At 49.1% G+C, this 13,502-nt stretch overlaps 1 protein-coding gene across 1 annotated transcript in view; it reads right to left on the minus strand.

Annotated features, from left to right (window-relative positions):
• Positions 1–475: 475 nt before the first annotated feature.
• The window catches only part of prickle1b (prickle homolog 1b), a 161,768-nt gene continuing 148,741 nt past the window's right edge, over positions 476–13,502 (minus strand). Inside the window, 15 exon segments of the mRNA XM_052030760.1 lie at positions 476–1,542; positions 1,545–1,575; positions 1,578–1,887; positions 1,889–2,034; positions 2,037–2,101; positions 2,104–2,238; positions 3,412–3,430; positions 3,432–3,726; positions 3,728–3,775; positions 3,777–3,835; positions 3,838–3,952; positions 3,954–4,287; positions 5,991–6,176; positions 7,936–8,146; positions 10,544–10,681. Of these exon segments, the coding sequence (XP_051886720.1) occupies positions 1,394–1,542; positions 1,545–1,575; positions 1,578–1,887; positions 1,889–2,034; positions 2,037–2,101; positions 2,104–2,238; positions 3,412–3,430; positions 3,432–3,726; positions 3,728–3,775; positions 3,777–3,835; positions 3,838–3,952; positions 3,954–4,287; positions 5,991–6,176; positions 7,936–8,146; positions 10,544–10,681 (2,241 nt within the window). The 3' untranslated portion in view covers positions 476–1,393.

A 13,502-nucleotide genomic window follows, 5' to 3' on the forward strand; every position in this document is an offset into this window, starting at 1 on the left:
CGCTACACTACCGTGCCGCCCTTGCAGGCTGCCCCCAGAACACTCTACGCAAAAGATGCACTTCACTGTGTGTTTCGATGTACATGTGACTAATAAAGATATCTTGTCTTATAATCTCACTGGACACTGTTGTTTTTACACTGCAATTCTGGAAAGTTAAAAAAAATTATCCTAACCCACTTTGTCATCCATTCGCCAAGCCCAATGGCCAGTGATGAGGGCAACTGCTCTTTCTACAGCCAACTTGCTGTTTGCTAGTTCCAGTTCCAATCCTCTAAACCCAGTAAAAATAACGTAAAAACAGAAAGCACAATGTTGATATTCTCAGGCTTTGGATCTCTGCCACAACTATCCACTATATAAAAATCTAATTAGTCACAAAAAACCATATACAATTTCACCACAACTATTTGTTGTTGAATGCAATGCATTTTAGTGAAACAAGCTGGGTTATTTTTATATTTTTTTATTTCATTCATCCACATGTTCCAGTCTATACATTTATACATGACTTTAATACCTCTTTACACTATCTGATTCACAATAGGCTCTGGTAACATAGCAAATATCTCAGGTGCACTTCTGGAATTGGGAATAGTCGATGCTACTGCACACAAAGGAACTCAGCGAGAATTTAACTAAAGAGAGAGAAGCAGTTATGTAGAAGCATTAAACACAATACATCCTAACAAAATGGTGAACACTGCTTAACAAAAGGGAGTGGATCTGATGCTGCCAATCACTTCATTACATCTAGTTCATACAACCAAACATAAATGTTTTCTGTAATTCGGCGATATATAAAAATATCAGTTTCTTAATCTGGACTTTACAATATTTACATTATTTGCACTGTTAAATTATGATTAACTTTAGTTGTTAAATGCTACATTATAAATACCAACATTTTCCTTTGAAATTACAGATTGCAGCCCCTCTAATGCCTCTAATGTGGAATTGAAGGGATGGGGAGGGGCAGCAGATTCACTCCACACAATTTTCTTCATCCCATTCGCTATTCACCTCTTTCGCTTTACAAATTCATTGCAAATACTTCAATGTAAGTGAACATTTAATACCATAATAACATGAAACACGTTTAACTCATCAGAAGATAACAACGTTAAAAAACATTTTGTTTAAATGTCTAAGCTTCCTGGAAGTGTAAATCCAGCATAAAGATCGGTGTTGTCCTGGAATGGTTTGAGGATGGGGAGGCTGGACCGTGACATACAAGGTCCTGCCACACAAAAAGTTCCTCCACACGTGTCCATTCTGGATTTCAAGTGGATGCAGAATTCCCACTACCAACAATCCCACAGGTTGCTTTAGTAACACCTGGACCCAGATTCCAGACACGTTCCTTGCAAATTTGGTCGCTGCTGGCTCCGGTCTAGGAAATTATACAATTTTTCCCTTTATGTGCCTTTTTCTTTTTGGCTCTGGTAATCTGTGGTCCCATGGAGGAAGCCGGCACCACAGAGGGTGCTCCTGCAAGGTCATCGGTGTAAAGCTGGTACCTTTGGGCTCTGGGCTGTGGATAGGTTGACCAAGGAAATAACCTTCTTCTTCCGATCAGAGGAGGAAGAGGAACATGTTGAGCACCAGGAAGCGCCATCATCGGCGTACAAGCCAAGGAATTTATCTACTGCTTGGTTGAGCGCATAGTCTGGATGATGGCTGTATTGGCCGTACATTTCTTGGTTCTGAAGGTACGCTAGCCTATCGCGTGAGGCTTTGGCCTGGACTAATTTGTCACAGTCTTCAGGAGACTGGAGATGGAGTCTTTCCCTTGGGCACCTCCTTTCCGTGGCCAGGTGGAGAGCGTTGTCAGAACGGGATTTTCTGCTCCTGCGCCAGCGGTGGCGGTGCCGGTGACTGTGCCCATTCAAAGTCGTACGCCCGGCGCCGCGTTCTCTCGCTCATCGGAGGTTGGCGGACCTCGATCTCCTCGTAGTTCCCATTGTCAATGACGTCATCAGAAAACTTCACTTGCTGTGGCCTCGTCTGTGACTTGGACCTTCTCAGCATGGGTTGTAGAGAGGTTTTGGTTTCTCCTCTGGTGCCGGCGCCTGGCAGAGCTCCGATGTCAGCTCTTGAGGGACTCCATGCTGCAGTGGTGCATCGAGGAGTTGATCGTCCCCATGTTGCTCATTTTTTCACAGCTCTCCATTTCTTGGAAGTCTTGCAGAGCAAACACGGGTGATCTCTGCTGGCCGTCCCCTTCCACAGAGGCTCCTGCGGGGTTGAGCAGAGGGATTTTAATGTTACTCAGAGCCCAGGAACGACCCACCAACACTGGTGAAACACAGGCATCGTCTAAGAATTCTTTTAAATCATCCAGCCTGGCCTCTGGATTTCTGAAATTCCTCCAGTTCTGCTCTCATCTCCATTCTGACTCCTTTCCAAACAATTCACTGTCGTACCTTCACTTGTCTCAACCCTGAGAATTATAGCTCCTTCACTCTTTTCCAAAGAACCATAAACACACCACGACACACCCAATCAAGCCCCACACTGCCTCTCATTGCTTGGGTTGAACCAATCACACTTAGATGTGCTTGACTCAAAGTATCCCAAAGCTGATGACAGAATATTTTCCGGCTCGTGGAACTATACAACGCAGCGGTAACAAGTCACTGCTTCTGCGAGTCTGAACTAGAACGGGAGTTCTCCGACTTGTCTTGTTCCCTGGTTCAGTAACACATCTACTGTCAGATCCCCGCCCTGGTGTTCAAACTTCCGGCAGTGTCCTTCCCCTCCCTGCCCGGCCTCTGGATTTCTGAAGTTCTCCAGTTCTGCTCTCATCTCCATTCTGACTCCTTACCAAACAATTCACGTCGTACCTTCAGTCGTCTCAACCCTAACCCTCGGAGATTTCTTCCGCAAACCTCTTTGCTCCCCCCCCTCTCTGCACCTGTCCGTTATCCTTGAGAACCGACCACTATCTTCCCCCTCTGTCTGAGTTCATCCATGAAGCGCCTTGCTTTCCCATGCTGGGGATGCCTCGTACTTGTGGGTTATTCTTGCCAGTGTTGTACTGATCAAACATTAATTCCATTCGCTGCAACGAAGAAACAAAGCATGAGATGTTTAAGTGCTCTCTCCCCCATTGAAGTGGTGACACTGTCAAACACGCACAGACAACACTGAAAGGAAAGGTCCACTTTCCAGTTCCTTCTATTCTCACTGACCACAGTTTCTGGCCATTTAAAAGACTCTCTCCAAAGGGTGATCATTGTCTGTACCTACGTGCATCTGATGCTGCTAGCAAGCAGTTGTCCATAGTACCTGTATGTCACTGTACTTGTGCACCTGACAATACACTTGACGACATTCATTCCCCAAACTGTGGCGTTTGGTACACTGGGGGGGTGGGGGGTGGGGGTTGATGACGTAGATGTACAATACCTGTGATGTTGGACAGGGCCCAGTGAGTCCACAGAATCGCAGACACTTTGCTCGGCTGGCTTCAGTTCGCCGGTCAGGCATTCCAGGGAGTCCTCATACCAGGGGCTCTCGCCGTGGCTTAAAGCCCCGTGCCATGTTTCCGTCTCCAGCTCCTGAATCTTCCGACTGCTGGCAGGACCCGGGTGGCTCCCGTAGGCGGAATCGCCCAGATTGTCCTGGGACTGCTCCCAGGACGTGCTGGATCCATACTTCTTGCTCCCCAACCCCTGAGCGCTGTGGCCGCCGAGCTCCAGCCTGACCCTTGGCCTCGCCACGTGGCATCCAGTGCTCGCACCGCTTGGCGTCCTCGTCGGGCCCCTGGACAGAGCCCCCGGTCGCCAAACTTCAGCAGCAGCTGCGTCATGTAGTCGTCATGCTCTGCCCACGGTCCTCGTGCTCCTCCGGCTGCTCCACCTCCGCCTCTGCCCGGCCTTTCCAGAAGTGCTCACTGCCGAGCCGCGCTGCTTGCCTGGTGAGGCTGAGGGCATCCATCTGCCGGAGAGGGGTCGCTGCCCCTGCCGGACAAGTCGGGGCACTTGTAGTTGGCGGCGGGGGACAGGAGCAGCGACTGCCGGCACTGATCCGCCGATTTGCTGCTCTTCCCCATCCGGACGCTCCTCCGGGACTCCCTCGACCGCGCGGACTGGAAGGCGGAATCGGAGGAGTCGGAAGCGTGGACGTCTTCGCCCAGGCTGCAGGCCTTCGAGCAGAAGATCTGGCCCTGCTTTGGCAGGAAGGGACACCCCAGGAGCGGCGTCCTGCACTGGGCGCAGCAGAAGCACTTGTCGACGGCGTGCCAGTGTTGCCCATCATAGGTCATCTGCGCGTGATCGACACCTGTGGTAGAGACAAGACCCCCGTAAACGAGGGAGCAACTGAGCGCTCCTGGGCCAACGCGTCGGACCTGAGCAATGGGATCCACTGTAACCCCAGAGTCCCCACCCACCTGCTCCCCAAGTTCTTGTCCCATCACCTGCCAATCTGCACAGTAGCTCCAGTCCAGTGTTTTACACGGGATTTACATGGGATTCATGTGCTTTATACAGGGATTCAGACAGTTTCGTCGGTGTGGCCTTCAGGGAATCCCGGGGATGGGCTGTGTCCGGCAGGAGTATGGAGAAGCTCACTGGAACACGCCATCTCCTGCTGCTCTTCAGTGTTAGCTCTCCTCGTTTTGTTGGCAGCTGCCCTGTAGACCCTAGCGGCCTGTGGCGAGCACCCCACTGGTGACTCGCCTCTCAGCCAGTTTCCCCTGCTCACCACCAGGTTTGGAGAGTACTTTAGGTTCCCAGCTGGGAGCCACAACAATGGCCCACGGTTTAGCAGCACTGGGGCCTACACCTGCTGCAGGTTGGATTCTGGCCTGCCTACTGCTGAGCTGGGTGCTTTGTACCCACTGCAGCACACACCCGCATACACTGCATCTACTGATCTGGGGGGTGGTTGGATACAGCAACAGAGAAACAAAGGACTGCAGGTGCTGGAATCTAGATGAAAAGCACGATGACGCTGGAGGAACACAGCAGGCCGGGCAGCACCCGTGGAGAAAAGCAGGCGGTCAACGTTTCGGGTCAGGACCCTTCTTCAGGACTGAAGATAGGAAAAGAGGAAGCCCAATATATAGGAGGGAAAAGCAGAGCAGTGATAGGTGGGCAAAAGAGGGGAGGTGGGGTGGGCACAGGGTGGTGATAGGTAGATGCAGGTAAGAGATAGTGATGGGCAGGTGCGGGGCAGTTTAGTGATAAAAGTAATGTACCCAATGCATCAGAACAGCATCATCAAACACAACTGGACAAAGTGATAGAACATAGGTGACCAAGGAACCTTGCAGCCTAACGGCATGAACATTGAATTCTCCCACTTTAAATAATCTCCACAAACCTCGTCCCCCACACCCCCCAACCATGCCTCCTCTTTCTTCCCTTTCTTAGCCTCTCTCTCTTTTCTCTACCCCCACCTTCTTTTTCTCTTCTTCCCTTTGACCCATCCCCCGGTGGATCTGCTCTCCCCCTCCTCCCCACACCTGCCCATCACTATCTCTTACCTGCATCTACCGATCACCTCCCTGTGCCCACCCCGCCTCCCCTCTTCTGTCCACCTATCACTGCTCTGCTTTTCCCTCCTATACATTGGGCTTCCCCCCTTTTCCTATCTTCAGTCCTGAAGAAGGGTCCCGACCCGAAACGTTGACCGCCTGCTTTTCTCCACGGAAGCTGCTTGCCCTGCTGAGTTCCTCCAGCATCATCATGCTTGGACACAACTTCAGCCCACCACCGACTCAATGAGTGCGGAAAACAGCAGCAAAGTTTTAAGAGCATTGCTAGTGCGTCTTAACAACCACTGAAGGACTTTAAAAGAATAATGATCAAAATTAAACATAAAGATACTTTCTCATTTCCAGCTAATGTCTACGATATACCTTCAATTAAGGTGTTTAAAAACTGAAGCACAAGCTAAACAATGTAATATTAACATGCAAATATACTTTAACAACACTTGGCGATATTTTCAAATGCACGAGGAATTGAGCAGGGGATTACCGATATGGTTCCCGCAGGCTTCACAATACTCTGCGTACAGACTCTCATAGCAGCCACAGCAGAACGGGCGACCGTCCTTCATAATGTACCTCTGTCCCCCCAGGATGGTTTCACACTCGAAACAGCAGAAGTGCTTCATGTGCCAGTGACGACCCTCAGCCTCTGTGCATTCATCGCAAAAATAATCTGAAATTCCAGCAGAGCGCTTTGTTAGGCAATTGCCCAAATCTCAGAGGTACCTCATTGATTACTTGCAGCTCATAATCGAAACTGAATGGTAAATAAACACTTCCCTCCACCCCCCCCCCCCCCCCCAAAAAAGAGAGGGAGACTGGACAGTACTTCTTCAGTGGGTTCTTTGAAACTAGTTGAAGAATGCATGAAAGGTTCTGCCAACTTCTGGGTAAACATTACCAGAGAACAGTAAGCCTACAGTATTCTGGTCGACCACTGATCGGAGTTCGTGGCCATCAATCCCTATCAGTGGAATCAGTAAAACATTATCTTACAGGAACTCTCCCACCAAACTGGGCTTTGTGTTTCCTGAACTTCCCATCAGCAGCCTCTACAATCCCGTCGTTAAACCTCCACCTCCCCCTATCTCCCTCATCTCCTTTTGGACATTCCTTAAAATATACTTTGACCAATCTTATCTGATCTCTATTGGGATATGTTCGCTGCCTTTCATCTGACTACTGTGCAAAGGCTTGGAGCTGACACTCCGCAGAACTTCAGATGAATGAAGGTCAGCACTGACACGGAGTCTGTGGGGGAGGGTGATTACTTCTCCAGTGGCTGTCCTGGGAAAACCACATGGTTTCTTGCTGAAAACATAATGTGCAGGAAGAGCCTGTGGTGCTCCCCAGCCAAGCATCGCTGCATCTTTCACCACAACACTCCCTCCAGCGTTGGCTGCACCCTCAGTGACGGCCTCCAGGGGACCTGGGCACAAAGTCCGGGAACTGGGGGTGGTTGGGGGGGGAAATGGCGTCACTACCGAGACGATCTTTCCCTCCTTCAGGTGGGAGAGCCCAGGTAGACTCACCCAACCCCTACAACCCCCCCCCCCCCACCCACCCCACCGCCGACACCCAGCTCCCCAAACCAACACCACCACAGCATCTCCTCATCACCGTCTGGGAGAAACCGGGTGCAGGTTGGCTTGCTCCCTTCCCAACACTGTGTCATAGAACATACATAGGCCCTTTGGCCCACAATGTTGTGCCGACCTTTAAACCTCGCCTAAGACTATCTAACCCCTTCCTCCCACATATCCCTCTATTTTAAATTCCTCCACATGCTTGTCTAGTAATCTCTTGAATTTGACCAATGTACCTGCCTCCACCACCACCCCAGGCAGTGCATTCCATGCACCAACCACTCTCTGGGTAAAAAACCTTCCTCTGATATTTTCCTTGAACTTCCATTATAGCCATGTCCTCTTGTATTGAGCATTGGTGCCCTGGGAAAGAGGCGCTGGCTGCCTACTCTGTCTATTCCTCTTAATATTTTATACACCTCTATCATGTCTCCTCTCATCCTCCTTCTCTCCAAAGAGTAAAGCCCTAGCTCCGTTAGTCTCTCCTCGTAATGCATGCTCTCCAATCCAGGCAGCATCCTGGTAAATCTCCTCCGCACCCTTTCCAACGCTTCCACATCCTTCCTATAAAGAGGCGACCAGAACTGGATACAGTACTCCAAGTGTGGTCTAACCAGAGTTTTGTAGAGCTGCATCATTACCTCGCGGCTCTTAAACTCAATCCCTCGACTTATGAAAGCTTTCTGAACTACCCTATCCATCTCAATGCCCACGTGTCCCCGTGGGTTGGGGTGCTAGCCTTCCCCTTTCCTCCCCACACACGTTCACCGCCCTGTCATTTTGGAGGCAGGATGACTTCCCCAGGACACTGGCGGTGACTTTTGTCGGTTGTGCCCCACACGGCACATCTCACCTCGTCACAGGCTGAACACCGGGGCTTCATGAGCTCGGCATGGTGACGCCCACAGTGGATTTTGCCACCTTGGTAGAAGTAGATGAGGTCAACGAGCAGCTCCTGGCAGGTGGAACAGATGAAGCATGCCGGGTGCCAGCAGACCGTGGAGCCCGCCCTGGAGACGAATATTGCAATCTCACCGCCGTTTATCTTCTCCTTGCACTGGAAGATACAGTGGGGGTGGGTGGTGGGTGAGGGGGATGAGCAACCACATCCTTGGTCAAACTACTGCAGCAATAGACTAACGGCCAGGTTTACTGAAGATTATTTAGGAAGAGCCCAAAAGTGAAACTGGACACCAATCAGAAGAAAACGGCAGGTCCAAGGGTCACCTCACAATCTGCTCAGAGTTGCCGAGACTTCACCCAACAACGTTGGTCAGCCGGGAGGTGATTCACATTCTTGAGAGTATAATGGATTTTATACCAGAATCAAAGATCTTTAGATCTAGGTTTACTGACCAATTCTAATTCGTTTGAAAGAAACCAAGCAAGAGTTGAATTGGATTTATGATTTCCTGGATTACCAATATCTCGCGAGGGCCTGAGTAAGAGGTAGAGGTTGGGGCAGGCTAGGACTTCATTCCTTGGGGCGTAGGAGACCGAGGGGTGACCTTAGAGGTGTATAAAATCATGAGGGGCACACTGGCAGCTTTACAGAGTTATAATCACTCAGGCTGCTCCCTGGCAGTCAAGGGTCCTGCAGCCACAGGGGCAGCCTCAACGTGACTTGCTCCTGTGCCCGTCTTGGTAGGGAGAAGCTCCTCGGTGGAGGTATCGGACCTGGACAGACTCTGTGGAAGTTTACTTTTGTCCCAACTCCCTGAAGCAGCAAGGATGGCCTTCTCTGGTCTCCTCACCAGCTGTCCCAGAACGTCAGCTAGTGGCACACAGCATAGGGACATTGTACAGACCGTGTGCAAAGGATGGACCCAGTCCAGGGATACTCCACAGTTGGAGTCATAGAGCAATATGGCACGGAAACAGGCCCTTCGGCCGAACTCGTCCATGCTGACCAAGATTCCCATGTAAGCTAGTCCCATCTGCGTGCACTTGGCCCATGTCCCTCTAAGCCTTTCCTATCCATCTACCTGTCCAAGTACCTTTCATATGTTGTTGTTGTACCCACCTCAACCACTTTCTCTGGCAGCTCGTTCCAGATACGCACCATAAATCTTTTCCATCTCACCTTAAGCCTCACGTTTTCGATGCGCTTTTCTGTATCTATGCCCCTCATGATTTTATACACCTCTAAGGTCACTCCTCGGTCTCCTACACTCCAAGGAATGAAGTCCTAGCCTGCCCCAACCTCTCCCTATAATCAGGACCTGGAGAGATATTGGTAATCCAGGGAGTCATAAATCCAATTCAACTCTTGCTTGGTTTCTTTTAATGTACAAACATCTTCCCCATGAGTGAGAGCGAAGTTACATTTTCAACATTTCAGCAGTGTCTATTATACTAGTGTTGCTTTAAAAGAATAACACGTCATTGTTTACAAAAACATACAAAGGTTTGAATAGAAGTTGAGAAGTGGGGCAGGCATGGTGGTGTAGCGGTTAGCGTAACGTTATTACAGTGCCAGCGATCGGCGTTCATTTCCGGCCGCCGTCCGTTAGGAGCTTGTATGTTCCCCCTGTGTGTCTGTGTGGGTTTCCTCCAGGTGCTCCGGTTTCCTCCCACATTCCAAAGATGTACAGTTTAGTAGGTTAACATGGGTGTAATTGGGCAGCGTGGGCTCGTTGGGCCTGTTACCACGCAGTATAGATAAAGTTTTATAGTTGACCATGTTGCTGGGTGCTTCCAACCAATATGTTTTGGCAGTGATTTTCCTTCGCCCCTCCTCCCCCCACCACCTCACTCACACCAGGATGTGGAGTTACAGCTACCAGCTGCAGTTTGAGCCTTGCATGAAGTGACCGCTACCGTCTGTGGAGGGTATTCAACAACAGGACCTGGGGAGATGAGCATTCTTCTGCCCATGCCGCATTCACACACCCATCCCGTCCTCCCACAGCTCACGAGACAGCAGTCTCACTGAGCCGTTCCCTCGCCAGCACCCCCAACCTCACCCTCCCGCATCCTCTCCCCTCCCCGGGGCACAGGCTGACTGGAAGCAGAATCTTGCCTCTGTGGCTCTGCAACTTGACAACCACCATAAGGTGAGGTGTGTTTAGTTCTGTCGGGATTGCCAGTAATGAGCCAGGCAATCCCGACAGAACTCAAAACGAGGACACTACACTCCTCCAGGGTGAATTTTCTCCTCCGCCTTTCCTGATAAACTTGGCGCAGGAGAGCAGGTCCGATGAACCAGAGCCAGTGGATGTGCCACAATGGTCCTGGATAGGAAGGACCTGGAGGAGACAGGAGCGAGGAGAGGATTGGGCTCAGTCGGGGTCACCTCCAGAGCCCGAAATGTTCACCAATATGACAGCCTTTCGGCTCCCGGCCAGCTGTGCTGGTGGGATTCACATGCAGCACGATTCTCATGACCTCGGGAAAGGAGAGAGCCAGAGGGAGAAGCTGGATACATGGTTGTCTGTGATCTGTTCCTCTGTACCTGATCACAGACTGTGTGCATCAACGCCCTGGGCAGTTGTTTGATGGTTCCTCGTCCCAGAGCCTCTTTCTTCCTCTGCGCACTAAACATCTGCAGCTCCCTCTGCTCCTCCTCGCTCAGTGACTGGCAGTAGCGCATCTGAAAAACGCACAGAACATTTCACTGACTTTCTCCGCCTACGACTCACTTAAACAGACTCAAGGCACTTAAAAATAAAGTGAAAAGTTATACTTTGTCATTTACCTATATGCTATAAAAACACATGGAGCAACGAAATGTCATTTCCCCCAGACTCACACAACAGAGGACACACAGGACACACGTAGACCAGAGGACATACAATAAACGCAGGCAAAAAAATTTTGCAAGTACGAACAGTGTAAAAAAACAGTATATACAGAATACAAAATTAGTGCAGGGTTAGTGCAAAACTGAGTTAGAAGAAGAAAATCCAGAACTCAGTGTGTTGCACTAAATGTACAAACATGTCCAGCAGCAGCCAAAGTTCTTATACGCCGTTGTGCAAACCAGGACTTTTGACGTGGCATTTGTCTGAAACTACCTCCAGGGTATTCAGGAGCCTGACAGCCTGAGGGAAAAAACTGTTGTACAGTCTAATAGTTCTGGCCTGGATTCTCTGGTACTACTTGCCAGACGGCAGTGGGACAACTAGGTCGTGGGAGGGATGAGAAGGGTCATTATGATTCTGCAGGCCTTGCGCATGCATCGTGTGTTGTAGATGTCCAGGATGGAGGGAAGAGGTACTCCGATGATCTTTCCAGCTGTACTCGCAATTCTCTGCAAAGTCTTACAGTCAGAGATCTTACAGTTACAGTTAACTCCAACACCCGAGACATGCCCTCTTCTCATTACTACCATCAGGGAGGAGGTACAGGAGCCTGAAGACCCACACTCAACAATTCAGGAACAGCTCCTTCCCATCTGCCATCAGATTTCTGAACGTTTCATGAACCCATGAACACTACCTCATTATTCCTTTTTATTTTGCACTTTATTTAATTTTATAATTTATAGTAATTTTATGTCTTTGCACTGTACTGCTGCTGCAAAACAACAAATTTGACATCATCTGTCAGTGATAATCATAGAATCATAGAACAGTACAGCACAGTACGGGCCTTTTGGCCCACAATGTTGTGCCGACCTTTAAACCTCACCTAAGACTATCTAACCCCTTCCTCCCACATATCCATCTATTTTAAATTCCTCCACATGCTTATCAAGCAATCTCTTGAATTTGACCAATGTACCTGCATCCAGGCAGCGCAATCCATGCCCCAACCACTCTCTGGGTAAAAAACCTTCCTCTGATATCTCCCTTGAACTTTCCACCCATTACTTTATAGCCATGCCCTCTCCTATTGAGCATTGGTGCCCTGGGAAAGAGGTGCTGGCTGTCCACTCTGTCTATTCCTCTTAATATTTTGTACACCTCTACTGTGTCTCCTCTCATCCTCCTTCTCTCCAATGAGTAAAGCCCTAGATCCCTTAGTCTCTCCTCATAATCCATACTCTCTAAACCAGGCAGCATCCTGGTAAATCTCCTCTGCACCCTTTCCAACGCTTCCACATCCTTCCTATAATGAGGTGACCAGAACTGGATACAGTACTCCAAGTGTGGTCTAACCAGAGTTTTGTAGAGCTGCATCGTTATGTTGCAGCTCTTAAACTTGATCCCATGACTTAGGAAAGCTAACATCCCATAAGCTTTCTTAACTACCCTATCCACCTGTGAGGCAACTTTCAGTGATCTGTGGATATGAACCCCCAGATCCCTCTGCTCCTCCACACTACCTAGAATCCTGCCATTAACTTTGTACTCCACCTTGGAGTTTGTCCTTCCAAATTCCAGATTGAACTCCATCTGCCACCTCTCAGCCCAGCTTTGCATCCTATCAATGTCCCTCTGCAATCTTCAACGATCCTCCACACTATCCACAACACCACCAACCTTTGTGTCGTCTGCAAACTTGCCAACCCACCCTTCTACCCCGTCATCCAAGTCATTAATAAAAATCACGAAAAGCAGAGGTCCCAGAACTGATCCTTGTGGGACAATAAACCTGATTATGATACTGAGGAGAAATACAACTTACTTATCAGTGGGGGGGTGGGTTTGTAGGTAGGGAATAGGTGCTGGAGACTTTTATGGATATTTAATTCCTAGAATTCAAGCCTTAGATTACTCCCTCTGGTTGCTGTGTGCTGAAGACATCTTGGAACTGGCAGAAACATTTCCTCAAACCACAACTTGAAATGAAATAGTTCTTTCATGAAATGGGGACTCTGGATGAAGGAAACTTCCCACAGTACTAAATACAAAGCAGCTTGGGGAAATGGTGCCTCTTCTCTCTGAGACAACCTGTAAACTTCTACCAATGAGTAAATAAAGGGTATGATGTGGCAATGTTTACAGTTTTATATACAGAGTTAATTTTCTGAGACACTGCCTACAGAGGGGAGATCAGGTTACGTGGCTACTTCGAAATTCTAAGCAGGATTGAATGGAAAGTATCAACAGTGATGTTAGCTCACGTGTAGCTAATGGGAACACGAGCTGTGGACACACTCCTCACGATGTGAACTTCAGGCAGCAGGACAAGAACTGGAGGCCAAGTGCCCAAAAGACACTTAAATGATCAGAGAAGGACTTGGTATTGGTTTATTATTGTCACTTGTACTGAGGTACAGTGAAAAACTTGTTTTGCATACCGTTTGTACAGATCAATTCATTACACAGTGCATTGAGGTAGTACAGGGTGCATTGACGTAGTACAGGGTGCATTGAAGTAGTACGGAGTGCATTGAAGTAGTACGGAGTGCATTGAAGTAGTACGGAGTGCATTGAGGTAGTACGGAGTGCATTGAGGTAGTACGGAGTGCATTGAGGTAGTACGGAGTGCATTGAGGTAGTACGGAGTGCATTGAGGTAGTACAG

This window comes from Pristis pectinata, chromosome 15 (genome assembly GCF_009764475.1).
Source record: "Pristis pectinata isolate sPriPec2 chromosome 15, sPriPec2.1.pri, whole genome shotgun sequence".
NCBI lineage: Eukaryota > Metazoa > Chordata > Chondrichthyes > Rhinopristiformes > Pristidae > Pristis > Pristis pectinata.